Source organism: Alosa pseudoharengus, unplaced genomic scaffold (genome assembly GCF_046254945.1).
Source record: "Alosa pseudoharengus isolate Yale_2024_CS ecotype anadromous, Long Island Sound unplaced genomic scaffold, YU_APseudo_1.1 YU_APseudo_1.1_scf_3, whole genome shotgun sequence".
In the NCBI taxonomy this organism is placed as follows: domain Eukaryota; kingdom Metazoa; phylum Chordata; class Actinopteri; order Clupeiformes; family Clupeidae; genus Alosa; species Alosa pseudoharengus.
The window spans coordinates 5,680,967-5,697,590 of NW_027468718.1; the positions used below are offsets into that span (position 1 = coordinate 5,680,967).

A 16,624-nucleotide genomic window follows, 5' to 3' on the forward strand; every position below is an offset into this window, starting at 1 on the left:
AATTTTTCTGAATAGCCCATCCTGCTACGTATAAACATGGTCTTAGATTTCGCTATTGCGTGTGACAAGATATTAGTCATTTTTAGATAGAGATCGCAGCTGGACTAAGGTTGAGTGCCACTACAAGGTGAAACATCATATTGTTCAATGTCGGCAGTAGGTCTAGTTCTAAATACATTGAAGTTACACACTGAACATTACAAATTAAATGTGAATAGTGACATTGGAAATATATTAACAGAAAACAAGTTGATGCATTCAATACTTATTTACCCCATGTAACAACCTCATACTATAGCTGAAGCAAGGGAGCAAGCCGCACTTGCCTGAATTGGAATTTATTTGTTTCAAGTTAATCACTTACACCATGCAGAGTTGCACAGTTGCATGCACAGTTTCAATATGGTTTGCAAAGTAACAAAAGAAGAAGAAGAAGAAGAAGAAGAAGAAGAAGAACAACAACAACAACAACAACACATGTAACAAATATCACACATCCAACAGTTAAATACTTAGTTAAGATGGAAAAAATAAGAACAATTTTAAGTGATAAGAAGAGATAAAAAAAGAAAATGTACAAAGTAATTATTATACATATACAGGTACAATATATGGGGAGTAACAGTATGGATGTGAAGAGAATAGAATGAAAGTGAAGTTATAATGTATATACTAAGAGAAAACAGGAAATACTGATTGCACATGAGACTTTTAGAAGCTATAACAATCACTTTGTACAAAGCCAAGCTGTATGGGCAACTAGACAACACTGACTGGCTTCTACTGCTTCACACTGGCCGCATTTGTTTACTGTACACTAGCCATCCACTAGGTGGCAGTGTTAACTAAGAAATCTCTTGGTCATGCACTGACCTCTAAGGACTGTAATGTGTATGACACATACTATAATGTAACTAATGCACTTTTAATTACTGGGTAAGATCAATCACTTTTATTGCCAAACAAATTCTCAGTACATGAATTCCTTTAAAGTCACATAATTTCCGAAAACATCATAGATGGTAAACTCTCCAAACATATCCTCCTTCCTGTTCCTCTAGATGTTAAAAAGGGCTAAAAGATGCTCAACTGATTTCTGATTCATTGTGCTCTGTGACGTGCATGAACTGGCACATATTGGTATCCCACTATAACTACAGTATATACTAAATACATATTGGTATCCCACTATAACTACAGTATATACTAAATACATATTGGTATCCCACTATAACTATTATGCTATTACGCAGCTACTTTAACTTTTGTATCAAGTTGTGGTAGCGCAGTAATATAGAACGGAATGCGGTCAAAGTGTATGTTTGTGCTGGAATTTACAACGGCATAGAACACGATTCAGCCAATCACAATCAAGGACCGGAACTATCAGTTTTAGAAAATACAATATAATATAATATAATATAATATAATATAATATAATACAATACAATACAATATAATATAATATAATATAATATAATATAAAATAATATAATATAATATAATATAATATAATATAATATGTGTCTATTAAACATAACAGTATTATATATTGCATTATTTTTGTTATTTACTCACATTTTGTATATTTGTCATTTCTCAGTGTACTGTGGTATCACACAGCTGATGTCAGTGACAGGAAACAACCTTGTCTCTTAAATTATCCACATTAAAATATACTGCAATAATAATAATAACAATAATACTAATAATAATAATACTTATTATTATTATTATTATAAATGTATATTTAATATGAGATAATAAATCTATAGCAATATATGTTTATCATATGTATGATGATAAATGTTGTTTTACAGACAGGTCTCCTGTTCACTCAGGGCTCTGTCCTGGTCACTCTGGCCTCCACGGCCGTCCTCCCCCCTGCTGTGTCCGTTCCTGAGTAGAGGCTCCTGTTCTGGTGCTGCTGTGCTCTCAGCTGACCCACTCTGCTGGTGCTGCTGCTGCTGCTGGTTCTTCATAGTTGGGCCATGCGCTTGGTCCTGGTCTATGATAGCTGATCCATTCAGCTGATCTGGGGTCATCATAACTGATCCATTTGGCTGGTTCTGGGTCATCACAAGCGATCCATCCGGCTGGTTCTGGGTCATCACAAGCGATCCATCCGGCTGGTTCCCCTCTATCTCTGTGGGTCTGTCCAGTTCTCCATTCTCCACTGCTCCCATGGTCCCGCCCTCTGTGGCATCTTGAGTGCTTTGATTGGCTCCTGCATCAGATTTAGAACCCGTCAGTCAAACACAGTCAAAAACAGACGACACATTCAGTGTATGCTAGCACTGGAATTAATGCAGTACAAGACTGCTGACTTATCAAGTAATGTCAAAGGGCCTAAAAGGCCGTAAAAAAGATCATGCATTTACATTTAATCATTTGGCCAAAGCGACTTACAGCAGTGGAATATTATTTAGGCTAATAACATTTAAGGCCCTTTTTACCATTTAAATTTTTTGAACTACAGGGCTAGAGGTAGCCTACTGCTACAGTGTTAGAATAATGTTTAGCTACAGTGGGAATATAGCTAGGAGTTATCCCTGTGTCCGTACTAATACTAGAGGATAGGAGTGCCTACATATTAAGTACTAGTTGTATGGAGGAGGAGAATAGAGAAGAGAAAAGAGGGAGATGGAGTGGGAGGAGGGAAGAGTGGGGTAAGCGCTTATTAGGTGTGTGATGTTGTCAGAAGCGCTAGAGGAGGCCCTAGCAGCCATGTAGCAACAAAGAAACATGTTGAAAGAAACGTGTTGATTCATTTCAACAACTTGCAGTGATTAGAAACAGAGGCTTTCTAATGAGGAGACACAGCACTGGAAGAATCCTCCATAGAAATGGTTAGTTCGTAACGCCAATATGGCATTAGTCTCTACACATATCCTGCTCCTCCCTGAATGCCTCTTCAATCACTTGAATAGGAAAATAGCTGCCTGATAACTATCCAAGGTGGCTACCGAGTGGGGGAACTTGCCTAAAAGGACTTTGTTAGAAACTATAAAGATGATTGTTCGTGATACAAAATATTGTGTTGCAAATTCTAACTAATCTCAACTTTTGAAGCACAAATCTTCATGTGAAGCATAATTGTAATGTACAGTAACACAGAGAGTTCGGCAACTCACGCTTTTTCCTGACGCAGAACAAACAAACCACGACGACGATCCCCACTACCACCACCAGCACAGGAGCAGTCCCTGGCACAGTAGAGTTCCCATTCCCACCTCCATCTGATTCAGTAAACAAAACCAACCAAGTTTATTTACATTTGTCATGATGGTAATGTATGTATGGGATATTCACCAGCTCAGTCAAGCAGACGTGTACCATCTCGGGAGCAGGAAGTAGAGCGGTCTCTCACCATCTGTCCTTTTCTCTGTCCGTAGAGTAAACTCTCTCTGGAGCACACAATTCCCGCAGTGGGGACACACCACACACTGAAAGATGGTGTTGTTGTCGCTCACAGAAACGTTCAGTAGCTTCACCCTGACGTCTGCTCCACCCAAGTAGTGCGTCCGGTTTCGGTACAGCGGGGACTGATGCTCCGTCTTCTGACCTTTCCTCAAGTATAAAAGCACTTTCTCAGTCTCCTCAACCTCCACCTCCGGGCCAGTAATAAACATAGACTGTCTGTTCTTCTCGCGAGTGGCTTTGGTTTGCACATGGATACAGCTGTCCTCCAGAACGCCCGGAGGCAGATGGCAGGACAACTCTGCAGACTGGCCCAGAGGCACCTCCAGCACGTTCTCTTGGGTCACAGACCCTGTGGACTTGTGTGCAGGTACTGAAGCTGACATGACTGCTCCTGCAGAAACACAATCATTCACCATATTACAGTCGGTGGGTAAACAGGCTTTTTGAACCCAATCAAGTCATATATTAAAACAGAACACAAAACAGTCTGTTAGTTAAGGTTATTACACGGCTCTTCATAATGCTGCAGAATGCTCCATTTACTTGAATGGGCCTTCCCAACGTTCGGTGGTCTGCTATTTCTCGATAACAGACCGTTGCTAAGTATAGGAAATAAAGGAAAATGGGTTTTGTGCTTCTAATTTACGTCTTTCATATCACTATGCAAGGAGTGGAACTTCATTCAAAAGTGAAAGCAGACGGTTGATCAGCAGTGTTCTAAAGAATGTTTGATTCAAGTTCAGCGTGTGTTGTTGCAAACTATTTGTTTCTCAGCAAAAGCCACGATGAAACGGTAACAAATAGGCTATAGCCTAGGCTATGTAGGCTAACGAGTCATATTGTGGCGAGTTTATTATGTCGTTTTGGCAAGTAGCCGTGTAATAAGCGAGATAATGGGCAGAATTATCTCCGCTGCGGGTTGGGGTCCGGTTCGCCCTGTCGGGACCTATTTCCCGATAATGACCGGCGTTCTATACATTATCCCTTACTTAGTAGTGGGTAAACAGGCTTTTTGAACCCAATCAGTCACATATTAAAACAGAACACAAAACAGTCTGTTAGTTAGGGTTAGTGTGGTGGGTAAACATAGCCTAGAAATCTAGACGCGCCCCTAGCGGCAGCAAATTACATTTGTTGCCAGGGCTAGTCTAACAACTCTCCGTTGGCTTGTGAGCTCCAGAAATCGAAACTTAATCAGGACATTGAAATCGTGTATAGAGTCGTTTGGTGGGCTTAACATAATGATTGATGGCAGAGTTGCAACGGTTTGGCTTGAATTCCCTGCTACTTGAAAACAAATTGCGTACTATTGCGTGCAGAGGGAATTTGAAAGACAACTGATTATCCCGCCCCTCGGACTGAGCACTGCGAACGGTGAGTGCCCAGACCCTACATTTTAATGTGGGTCTGGCTCGCCAGGCTAGGGTAAACAGGCTTTTTGAACCCAATCAGTCACATATTAAAACATGTTCGTTATTTATTGAAGGGACCACCGGAGGGATTTTGAGTGCTTCAGTCAAAAGTTGCATAACCCTCCCTTACCTGTTAGAAATTGTTCAATGACCCTCCGACAGAATTGTCAAAAAAGACATGACCCTCCCCTGCCAATTGTCGCATGTCTTCCGCCCGCGCTGCTTTGCGCCATGAAGACACACTGTGATAACGTTCTTAAATCAATCTCTCCCGGGAGCTTGCATGCTACTTCGTTGCTACAACTGCAACCCTTCCGACGTTAATGGGGACGAATGTTGACATTTTCCCGTATTTTGGGTGAGAAACCCGGGGCATCTCCTGTATTTTCAATGTTCAATGTTGACAGCTATGGAACGAAAGAGAACGTAATATGGCGCCAGAAATCACATTCCCTCTAGAACCTTTGCTAGTGCCTAGATGTCCCATAGTCTCCATTGAGTCTCTACGAAAGCCGCAGTGCGAGGCTTTTATCTTGCTACTCTGCAAGAAAGAAGGAAATGAGGGGTAAACGTATTGTGCAGAGAAGGGTGCCCGAAGTGTAAAGACTGAGACTGAGAGCTACATGGAAAAATATGCACCAAATGCATGAAATGTTGCTGTTTTCATGAATACAAAAGTTGGGTGACCCCCCCCTCCTAGACTAAAAAAAGTTGGGTGACCCTCCCCTCAACAAAGAATAAAAAGACATGACCCTCCCCCTATTTTCCTCCGGTGGTCCATTCCATAAATCGGTCCCTAACACAAAACAGTCTGTTAGTTAGGGTTAGTGTGGTGGGTAAACAGGCTTTTTGAACTCAATCAGTCACATATTAAAACATAACACACATTTAGCGCTCTTGCCCCTCCTCTCTCCCTCGCTCTCTCTCTCTCTCTCTCACACACACACACACACATACTGCAGCCATTAGGTCATAATCTCTCTCTCTCACACACACACACACACACTGCAGCCATAAGGTCATACAGTAATCTCTCTCTCTCTCACTCACACACACACACGCACACACACACACACAGCAGCCATAAGGTCATAATCCCCATGATGTAAATCACAAAACACACGCACTCACAACCGAATCAAACACAAACAAACAAAAACAAAACTCATCACACGCAGCCACAGCTCCACAGGTTTCCATAATGACTCATTCTGAGAATCTGACATATATACTGTAGACCCAGGTCTTACCACATGAGAAGGCCATTAACAGCAGCCGTCTATCGATCAGCATGGTCCCCTGTCTGCACAACTTCCTGAAGAGATGCAAAACCAAAAATCAGATAAATTCCTGTCTGCACACCACTGCACTACACTGAAGAGTTTTGCACATGTCTGAATTTACACGGTTTCTTAAGTGAAGTAAAACCTCCCAGACAAGAGTAACAAAGGAAAACAGGAAGTGTTTGTTTTCTCGTGCGTAGTTAAAAAGATTGATAGTTCCGGCACATACTGTACATAAAGATCAGGATCAGAATAACAAGCAGATCTCTGCATACTCTTGCCTCATGACTCACAGTGTGGAACAAATCTCAGCATACCCTTGCCTCATGCCTCACAGTGTGGAACTTCTGTATTCTGAGTTCTGCGGTGTTCCTCGTGCAGCCAAAATGGCGCCTGCAGGTTCTCCTCTGCAGCAGCGTTGATGACGCTGTTCCGGGAAGTATTCTAGGTCAAACCTCTTCCTGTTCCGCGTAAAGACGGCAAGCGCAGAAGGGACAAATCCCGAGACACTACTGGCTGGTTTCAGTGGGAGAGAATCTGTTTGTGTTTAGCAAACACAATAATAACGTCAGAATAGGACCACAGGTTCAGGCCAACTCATTCTTCCATTTTGCACTCAAGCCCAAAATGAAACTGCACTCTAGTCTCCCTGAGGGGGCGCCAGAGATCACAACGGGGTCCCCAAGACTCTAAGGTCTACTCTACCGTTATCTAAATTAGATTTGCTCATGTTAAGAGAAACAAGGAGGTCCCCAAGACTGTCTATTCTACGGTTATCTAAATTAGATTTGCTCATGTTAAGAGAAACAAATGTTTGCATATGTGCGAACGGAGTGTTCTTTGTTATGCCCTTTATATACTGTGTGTACATGTTGTTCATGCACTTCTGTTGTAGCATTATTTTAGTTTTTGAAATTGAAGTTTTTGAAAATGGTATCTGAAATTTTATTTGAAATAATCAAGTACGTTTTAAGTTAATAAAGTAACTGTCCTTACTTTAAGATACACTGGGGATAATTTATTTACATGTAATATGGACTTATAACAATATTCAAATGTTCATTTCTGTAATCAGGTGTATCACTGACCTGATATGTTAGCTATGCAAACTCTATTAAACTACCAGGCACACACACATCACAGACCTGATATGTTAGCGATGCAAACCTGACGTATATTACTTGTCTGATATGTCCATAAACAGCTGTGTTTTCTACATCAAATAGGATGTGTTGCACATACCAATATATTATTTATCCAAAGAATATACAAATAATCTTATGACTACAGATTTCTCTACCTTGTTCATATCTTTGTGGTATGAGATGCAGAAATGAAAGAGATGCTGATGAAGAAATGGACTAAATCAGGGGTTCTCAAAGTTTTGATTGGTGAGGGCCAATTCAGGAACCCAACATTGAACTGAGGCCCGCCAAAGGGGTGGGGGGAGAAAAAGAAAGAAAAACCTGGAAAAAAATCCATTTTGTAATAATTTTAATGACCAGGTTGCATCTCTACAGTTTATATTTATTGCATTAAACACATTTTAATTCATAACTGAGGCTAAACAGGGCAAAACTTCCCTGTGGTTCTGTACCCTCAACAGACAAATTTGGGATATAACAGTCTCAGTGTGCCTTGCTTCTTATCAGCATAGGCCTTATTCAGGGTCAATTCCAGCTACCAAAGCACCACAGGAAAACCTGACGGCCACGAAACACCACTTTTTCAAACACAACAGTTTTACAGATGTTATCAGATGTTATCACGGGCCGCCAGAAATGTTTCTGCGGGCCGCCATTGGCCCCCGGGCCGCACTTTGAGAACCTATGGACTAAATGGTGCTATAAGTAGCTGACCCACCCCTACATGATTTCAGATGTATTTTTTGGTTAGCCCATCTGTGTCAATCCATGTGTATAGCAGTATAGCACAGCACTGCAAAACCTCTATAATCATCCAGACTTCATGTATTATGACTACAGTCATCCTGGTCGGTAAGGTCGGAAAATAACGTTGCAGCTATATTACGTCGTCTTTCACTTTTCCGGTTGCTGCTAGGTCAGAACCTAACGTGTCGACAACGTAAACGTTGATGACGGCCAAGTTAGTGTGTTTGCTGGGAAAACACATGCATTAACTGTCGTTTCTATCAGATTAGCTCTGTGTGAGGAAGACCTGCCGGCTTTTTACTGGATGCAATTGTAACCTAACAGGACTTTTAGCATGCTAGCATGTTGTAGGCCTCATCCTATTGATGGCACAGCATATTGTTCACTGAATATAAGCATTATATCTTTCTGTGCAACTGTAACCTTTAGGCATACATCTTGGCTTATTCTACAACCATTCATCTACATTTGTGTGAGAGAGAGAGTCCTTCATGGAATCTAAACCTTGCTGGACTCTTAGCATGTTAGCATTTTAAAGGCTCCAGTAATCGACCTTCTGCATGGCCAATTGTACAGTCAAGAACTAAATGGGGTTAGATCTATATGTGTAACAGTAACCTCTAGGCAAATACATTACATTGGCTTCATCCGTGACTAAACTTCTACATGTGTGAAAGAGAGTTCTTGATGGAATCTAACCTTGCAAGATTCTTGGCATGTTAGCATTTTAAAGGCTTCAATACACCACTGCAAGCCCTACTGTATTGTGAGGTCAAGAGCTTTAAAGGGATTTAATCTCTGTGCAAACATATCCTCTTGGTAAATATCTCGTTTTTATCAGATTAGCTCTGTGTGAGGAAGACCTGCAGGCTTTTTACTGGATACAATTGTAACCTAACAGGACTTTTAGCATGCTAGCATGTTGTAGGCCTCATCCTATTGGATGGGAACGGAACAGAAAATGAAACGTGGTGATTTTCTAGGCTGATTTGACATGGAACTATACTCTCATTCAGGTGTAATAATCTGAATTGTTGCTGGAAGTAGCCTAAGGGGACTATTTTAAGGTGCTGCATGATATCATTGTGCTGCTGCACTCATGGTGTTCCTTTATTATTACGCTGGAATGAGAGTATAGTTCCATGTCAAATCAGCCTAGAAAACCGCCATGTTTCATTTCCCGTTTGTCTTATTACACTTTCTAACTTGAGAGGAGAGAGGTTTTAAATAGGAAAATTACCGTAAATCTTAGTCACTTTTAAACGTGATGCTAGCAGGCGAGATGCTAATGGTCTAATCAGAATCAATGATCTATGCTAGGCTGGAGCTAAAAGTGGTACCGCCAGACACAGAATACGGCTGGATGAACTGGAGAAGGGGGGGTGAGAGTGTAACTCCTCAAATGGTGGAATACCTTTAATGCACTTTTCAGGAGAAGCTGCTAAACCAGTTTCAATGGGGCCACCATGTACCCCCCCCCCCCCCCCCCCCCCCCGGATAAAACTAACTGGGACCCAGCTGGGTAGCCCAGATGGGGCCCACTCACCAGCCCAGCCCATATCCAACTAAAAAATGGACCCCGCATGGGTGTGTTGATAGGGATATGAATATCAGAACTATTGTTTTTTTATTATTATTTTGAGGGGGGGGGGGGGGGGGTCCCCGTGTTCAGTGTCTCTCTCAGCCTTGAAGACCCCTGCCTTAATGAAATAGAAAGTTATGAACTACTGCTGAAACTTCACAAACACTCTCTAACAATGTGTTAAACATATCTATTTCTTTATTTCTTTATCATTTTCAATCAAAGAAGTACACATATTAAAAAGAGCCAACAAACAGCTAAACATGGCAACCTCATACTACAGCTGCAGCCAGTGATGAGGGGGGCAACTTCATACTACAGCTGCAGCCAGTGATGAGGGGGGCAAGCTATCAGCAGGGCAGAATGGCCACATAGGCTACTAACATGAGAGAAGACTAAGATGATGAATCATAGGCTACTAACATGAGAGAAAAATATTAAGATGATTAATCATAGGTCTTCTAACATGAGAGAAGATTAAGATGATGAATCATAGGCTACTAACATGAGAGAAAAATATTAAGATGATTAATCATAGGTCTTCTAACATGAGAGAAGATTAAGATGATAAATCATAGGCTACTAACATGAGAGAAAAATATTAAGATGATGAATCATAGGTCTACTAACTTGAGAGAAAAATATTAAGATGATTAATCATAGGCAGAAACGCATTGCTTTACTACCGTATGCAGTTCCCCTGTTTGGCAGGCTGGCTGCATTTGTTTAATGTAAACTAACCATCCACTAGGTGGCAGTGTTTATTAAGAAATCTCTTGGTCATCCACTGACTTCTAAGGACTCTAATGTGTATGGCACATAATGTAACTAATGCACTTTTAATTACTGTGTAAAATCAATCACTTTGCATTACCAAACATGTTCTCAGTACATATTTTCATTTCTGAAAATAACTTCTAAAAATGGCAAATGGTAAACTCTACAAACATCCAAGGCCATCCTCAGTCGTGTTCCTCTAGATGTTGGAAATGCATTGATTCATTGCGCCCTGTGACGTGCATGAACTGACAAATACATCTGTTACGTTAATGCAGGCTCATGTAGTGCACTAATCATTAATTATGCTATCCATGATTATCATTCAGTCCATCTTCTATACTAGTATAATAGTATAATATAATAATAATAATAATAATAATAATAATAATAATATATGTGTATATTTAATATGAAATAATAATAATCTATAGTAATATATGTTTATCATATGTATGATGATAAATGTTGTTTTACAGACAGGTCTGTTGTTCACTCAGGGCTCTGTTCTGGTCATTCTGGCCTCCGCGGCCGTCCTCCCCCCTGCTGTGCCCTGAGTAGAGGCTCCTGTTCTGCTACTATGTCAGCTGATCCACTCTGCTGCGTCATCATTGCTGATCCATTGGGCTGGTCTTGGTTTTTGATAGTTGATCCATTCAACTGGTCTTGGTTTTTGATAGTTGATCCATTCGGCTGGTCCTTGGTTAACACAACCGGTCCATCCGGCTGTTGCTGGTTTCCCACACTCTCCTCTCTGGGTCTGCCCATCCCTCCATTCTCCATTGTTGCCATGGCCACGGCCTCTGTGGCATCTTGATTGGCTCCTGCATCAGATTTAGAACCTGTCAGTCAAACAAGGCCAACAGCAGGCACATCCCACATATGATAACACTGGAATTTTTGCAGTAGTAGACTGCCGACTCAGACACTGCATACAACCAGTGAAAACATAAAGCTATTTTGTATATGCATCTAAAGGGCAGATAAGGAAAATATATAATATATTGTGATTTTGTTGTCTGTAAGAGAATGATCTTATGAGCAAAAGAGACCCATAAAAATGTCAAAGTGCCTAAACGATCACAAAAAGGCTGTAAGAGCCTAAAAGCAATGTAAAAACAACGAGCCATGCAATACTGATTAATTGCAAAGACTTGCAGTGATTAGAAGCGAAGTACTCACCCTTTCTTCTGGTGCAGACACAACCAACCACGATGGAGACCCCCACCAGCACCACCAGCACAGGAACAGCCACAGCAATCAAGGTGGCAGTGGTGTTCTCATCCCCAGTCACAGGTGCAGTAGGGTTCCCTTTCCCACCTTCAGATGATGGATTCAGTAAACAAAACAAAACGAGTTTATTTACATTTCACCTGATGATAATGTACGTATATGGGTCATCATCATCTCAGGCAAGCAGGCATGTGTAAAATCAATGTAAGAGAAGAACAGCATCAGAGCAGGAAGCAAAGTGAAGCATCCGAGCTGTCTCTCACCATCTCCCCTCTCCACTGTGATCCGTAGAGTAATCTCACACTGGATTACACACATCCCACAGTGTGGACACATCACAATTTGAAAGATGGTGTTGTTGTCGCTAACAGACACGTTCCGTAGCTCCACGCTGACGTCTCCCCCATCCCAGCGGCTGGTCCTGTTTCGGTACAGCGGGGACTGAAACTCAGGCTTCTCCTGACCATTCATCATGTAGAGGAGCACATGCTCGTTCTCCTCCACTTCCTTCTCCGGGCCGGTTACGAACAAAGAAGATGGCTCCTTCTCCCGAGTGTCTTTGGTTTGCACTGAGATGCAGCTCTCCGCCAGAGAGCCTGGAGGCTTGCAGGATAACACTGCATTCTCGGCCAAAGGCACCAACATCACAGGGCTGTCAGATTGGCCCAGCTGGGGCTCTGGGGCCACAGAGCTTGCGGACTTGTGTGCAGGTACTGAAGCTGACATGACTGCTTCTGCAGAAACACAATCATTCACCATATGTTAGTCATGCATGACCTGTCACATATTAAAACAAAACACATCATGTGTATCCATGCACACACACTATATCAACCAACAGTATGCAGAGAGAGAGAGAGATAGAGAGAGAAAGAGAGAGAGAGAATTAGTTGGTCCTCACCCAAAAATAAAGGGCCACAACCCTGTGACCTCTTAACCTGATTTGGAAGTGTCACATTTAGTGGTTAAGTGAGCAAAGTCAGGCTTTTTAAAACATTAAAACAATCATGGAAATTAGTTTCAAAATAATCTGACAACTATCTCGATGGTGAAATATTCTGGTAATTTCTGCAGAAGAAGATTTGTCATATTTATTTACCTTGATGGAAACTACTGTGGTACTGTTAGCATCTTAGCACTGTATAGACATCAGTACCCCACTCATTGCATAGGGCATTTCAGACTCAGCGACCTTGATGTAATCGCAGATTAAAGGGGTGGTTCAGGATTTTGGACATAAGACCTCATTTCCAAGTAAGCAAGTGTGATATTTATCAGTGGAGACCATTTTCAACACGTTTCATCCAGTCCTTCTAATTGCAGAGTTCGCAGGTGCTAGGCTAGCGCAAGTCAACGGTATGTGCTAGCCTGCCACTAAAGACAGTCTTACCCACTCCAAAGTACACCTGAGGCAAATTCCAGACAATCGATGTAAATGTCTGTGTTGATAGAATAGTGTAAGAAATACAACTACCCTTGCATCGCGTTGCAATAGTATACTTTGGTCCCTGAAGTTGTTAGTAGTCATTTTGCAACTCAGCGGCGGACTGATATTACCAAGGCTAGGGATGGGGACTAGGTATCCCCATTGGAGTGCGCTTTACTGTTTACTTTTCGGTGCAGTACTACTAACCGGAGCAAGTATAATTCCGCCGCTGCTAAGAAACTAGTCCCTCATAATGTAATGCGATCGTTGAAATGCAAGGATAGAATAACGTTAGAAATAACACTATCAATACAGACATTTACATCGATAGTCTGGCGTTATAATTTATTTGCCTCGGGTGTACTTTGGAGTGGGTGTTTTTAGTGGCAGGCTAGCACATACCGTTGACTTGCGCTAGCCTAGCACCTGCGAACTCTGCAATTAGAAGGACTGGATGAAACGTGTTGAAAACGGTCTCCACTGATAAATATCACACTTGCTTACTTGGAAATGAGGTCCTATGTCCAAAATCCTGAACCACCCCTTTAAGTAAGGGATAACAGCTGCCGAGGTGTCCTGTTATACAGAATTTATGAATTAGGCGGAGACTAAGAACTCCCTGCCGCCCAGTGGGGGACCATTTCCTCTGTTCACCCAGTTGCCATTCAATAATCATGCCTTTACAGCACACAAAGGAAACGACAGGTTCTGTTTACAAAGAAGCCGACTTGTTCAGTTCGTTGTACATCTTCTTAGTCCCTAACAGTGATAGTGGTGGAATGTAATGAGAGTAAAGTGAATGTAATGAAATTAGTTTTTATTACAGTTTATTTACAGTTGATTCCATTGTTGCGAAGCCTGCTTCCAGGCTCAACCGTCGTAGTATGGTTGTTATAGTTACCATTCATAAGCACTGGAACGGTGATTAAACTTTTTTTTTTTACCAGATCTACTTCATAGGTGTCCTGTTATTCAGAATAGCTACCCCACCAGCCAATCAGAAAAGAGTATTTCATCTCACCGGATCGATGTAAATCATGATCTGCCAAATCACCACAAAAACACTCTTCTTCAGAAATAAACTCAGAGACTCACCACAAAAGAGCGTCGTCATCAGCAGCCGAATGCCGATCACCACGGTCCCTTGTCTATGCAACATCCCAAAAGATATTCAAATCAAAATCAAAAACAGATAAGGGCCTGTCCACACAACACTGTATACACTGCACTGCAGAAGAGTTTAGCACATTTACACGGTTCAGCTTGTGTCTGAATTTACAAGGTTTACGGCCTGAATGTAGACAGACTGGAAGTCATACGCCACAGACAACAGCAACGAAACACAAACAGGAAGCGTCAGAAAGACGAAAGCTAGGTATCAGAGTAAAACACAAATCTCTGCATGCACTTGCCTCATATCTCGAGTCGAGTGTGAAATCTTTGAGAGTATCTGAGTTATGTGGTGTTCCTCAATAATGAGATGATGGCGGCAGTACCAGACCTCTTCCTGTCCCACGTGAGAGGATGTGAAGATGGCAAGCAAAGAAGGGACAAATACTAGAAAGAAAACACAAAAACCTTTACCATGTGTGGCTCTGATCGACTGGTTTCAGTCGAAAAGACATAGAAAGAGAGAGAGAGAGAGAGAGAGAGAGAGAGAGAATTAGTTGGTCCTCACCCAAAAATAAACGGCCACAACCCTGCGACCTCTTAACCTGACTTGGAATAATTCACTTCATTCTGTGAGAGAGAGAGAGAACACACACACAGACACACACACAGAGACAGAGAGAAGCGTGTGAGAGAGCACCCCTTTCTTCACTTGAAAGAGCTTGTGGTGTGTGTATGTGTGTGTGTGTGTGTGTGTGTGTGAGAGTGTGTGAGTGTGTGTGTGTGTGCGCGCGCGTGCGTGTGTGATGCACCACATTGACAAAGAAACCACATTGACAGCTCCATTCACAGACACCACCACAGTCTGCCGTAACTTGTGTGCATGCAAAGCTGCAAGTGGAGGTGGCAGCAACAGAACTGTCCAATACCAATATTTCATTTACATTTTACATGTATTCAGTTGGCATTTATCCAAAGCTACTTCCATATTTCAAATATATTCCAAGGCCCATCAGGGCAACTCGGGATTAAGTGCCTTGCTAAAGGGCACACTGGTGGAAACCCGGGAATTGAACCCACAACTTATTTCAGTCGGGAATTGAACCCACAACTCATTGCAGTGTTTCTGAAAGAAGATGCATCACAGACCTGTCAGATATGTTAGGTAGCCCAACTCTACTAAATCACCGAGCACACACACCTTCCTTCAAATACCCAACAATTAACAGGCCTGTCTGGCATAAACAGCTGTGTTTTTGCATCAAATAATAAAAAACAATATTTTGACATGCATAACAATGTTATTTGTCAAAAGAATCTAAAAATCATATGAAATTACATTTCTATAAAATCATGGTTGTTTGATTCTTGATTTCCAATCATATTTTGTCTAAAGTAATAGACCTTCTTGATTATTGGCTGATGACTTGTCTTGTTGAGGCCTGTCTGAACCACGTGCAGATGCTAGCCTACAGCTAATGGCTTGTTCTAATCTTCGGGGTCCAAGATGCAGACACCGATGAAGGATTTGAGCACGCTGAAAGCCACTACATCCACAGCATACTCATAACTGTCCTGTTTTTTGCCAGTTTTTTGCTAGATGGAATCTTAACCTAGCAGTTACCATGTTATAGGCCTCATCTTATTGTGACTGTACAGCCGATTGTTTGCTGAAGAACTATAAAGAGGCTCATATAAAGATTATAGCAAGTTACCATGTTAGCATCTAGAAAGCTTCAGTAGACTACTACTGCCAGGCCTGTTGTACGGCCAAGAGCTATAAAGGGCTTTAATCTCTATGCGCAACCGTAACCTCAAAGGCAAATAATCTCAGATGACACTCCTACACGACACTTTCACCTCTAGGCAAACCATGCGGAAGACATCCAGCTGCCGATAACTGGAAGCCATTGTGAGAGTTGGTTAACCACAGAGTGTGTGTCACGTAGTGCCACACCCGACAGCTCATGCAAGCAAAAAAAAAACTCCCAGTTGTAGCAAAGATGATTAAAACACAGTAATTACAGTTAAGTGTTGTCACTTACCAACATTGTTTAGGGCACTTTTCAGGAGAAGCTGCTACACTAGTTCCAAAACTCGAAGCTTGTTTTCTGACCTCCGTTCCTTCCGCTTGTACTGTATGTGGTGGAATGGCGGGAAACTGAGAGCATGCGCAGTGGGAGTCGCCGCCCAGATTAGCTTTGGACATTTAGCAACCCACCCTGCTGCTGGCTAATATACTACACCACTACTCCCACTGCCTACAGTATGTGACTCAGCCTCTCAGAACAAACTACACACTTTGAGACTTTCTCAAAGTTAGATTCTTAAAGGAAATTCCAGATTTATGAGGGGACAGCCCTTACAAAAATGAAACATGGTTTTACTATGACAGAATAACCAGGTTTTATTGTTTTCATGGGGTAACCATGATAACTATGGTTTATCACTATAGTTGATAAACACAATGCCCCGCAGGGGTACTG

General features: G+C 41.8%; 2 protein-coding genes and 1 long non-coding RNA gene across 4 annotated transcripts; all 3 read right to left on the reverse strand.

The window, feature by feature from the left end:
* Positions 1-314: 314 nt before the first annotated feature.
* Positions 315-6,521, reverse strand: LOC143100071 (uncharacterized). Of its 2 annotated transcripts, none has more exons than XM_076263010.1 (5): positions 6,436-6,521; positions 6,086-6,150; positions 3,371-3,814; positions 3,135-3,239; positions 315-2,227 (listed from the first exon to the last, which is right to left on the reverse strand). In XM_076263010.1, exons 1-5 carry the CDS (start codon positions 6,444-6,446, stop codon positions 1,815-1,817), a joined length of 1,038 nt encoding a protein of 345 aa, XP_076119125.1. In that variant the 5' UTR covers positions 6,447-6,521; the 3' UTR covers positions 315-1,814. The 2 variants fall into 2 exon arrangements, with proteins under 2 accessions (XP_076119125.1, XP_076119124.1); XM_076263009.1 differs by having other exon boundaries at positions 6,412-6,509.
* Positions 6,522-9,826: 3,305 nt separating this feature from the next.
* Positions 9,827-14,210, reverse strand: LOC143099553 (uncharacterized). Its single transcript, XM_076262499.1, has 4 exons — positions 14,124-14,210; positions 11,866-12,336; positions 11,552-11,689; positions 9,827-11,193 (listed from the first exon to the last, which is right to left on the reverse strand). Exons 1-4 carry the CDS (start codon positions 14,185-14,187, stop codon positions 10,883-10,885), a joined length of 984 nt encoding a protein of 327 aa, XP_076118614.1. The 5' UTR covers positions 14,188-14,210; the 3' UTR covers positions 9,827-10,882.
* A 94-nt stretch (positions 14,211-14,304) lies between these two features.
* On the reverse strand, positions 14,305-16,267 carry LOC143099554 (uncharacterized). The gene is made up of 3 exons (XR_012981654.1): positions 16,184-16,267; positions 14,707-14,768; positions 14,305-14,585 (listed from the first exon to the last, which is right to left on the reverse strand). It is a non-coding gene; the product is annotated as an uncharacterized LOC143099554 (long non-coding RNA).
* Positions 16,268-16,624: the final 357 nt, after the last annotated feature.

Coding starts and splice junctions, on each gene's coding strand:
- LOC143100071 (XM_076263009.1), bottom strand. CDS start 6,446: ATGAGGCAAGGGTATGCTGAGATTTGTTCCACACT. Junction 6,151..6,411: donor GCTGAGATTTGTTCCACACT/GTGAGTCATGAG, acceptor GCATCTCTTCAG/GAAGTTGTGCAGACAGGGGA. Junction 3,815..6,085: donor GTTAATGGCCTTCTCATGTG/GTAAGACCTGGG, acceptor GTGTTTCTGCAG/GAGCAGTCATGTCAGCTTCA.
- LOC143099553 (XM_076262499.1), bottom strand. CDS start 14,187: ATGTTGCATAGACAAGGGACCGTGGTGATCGGCATTCGGCTGCTGATG. Junction 11,690..11,865: donor CACAGTGGAGAGGGGAGATG/GTGAGAGACAGC, acceptor CATCATCTGAAG/GTGGGAAAGGGAACCCTACT. Junction 11,194..11,551: donor TGTCTGCACCAGAAGAAAGG/GTGAGTACTTCG, acceptor AATCTGATGCAG/GAGCCAATCAAGATGCCACA.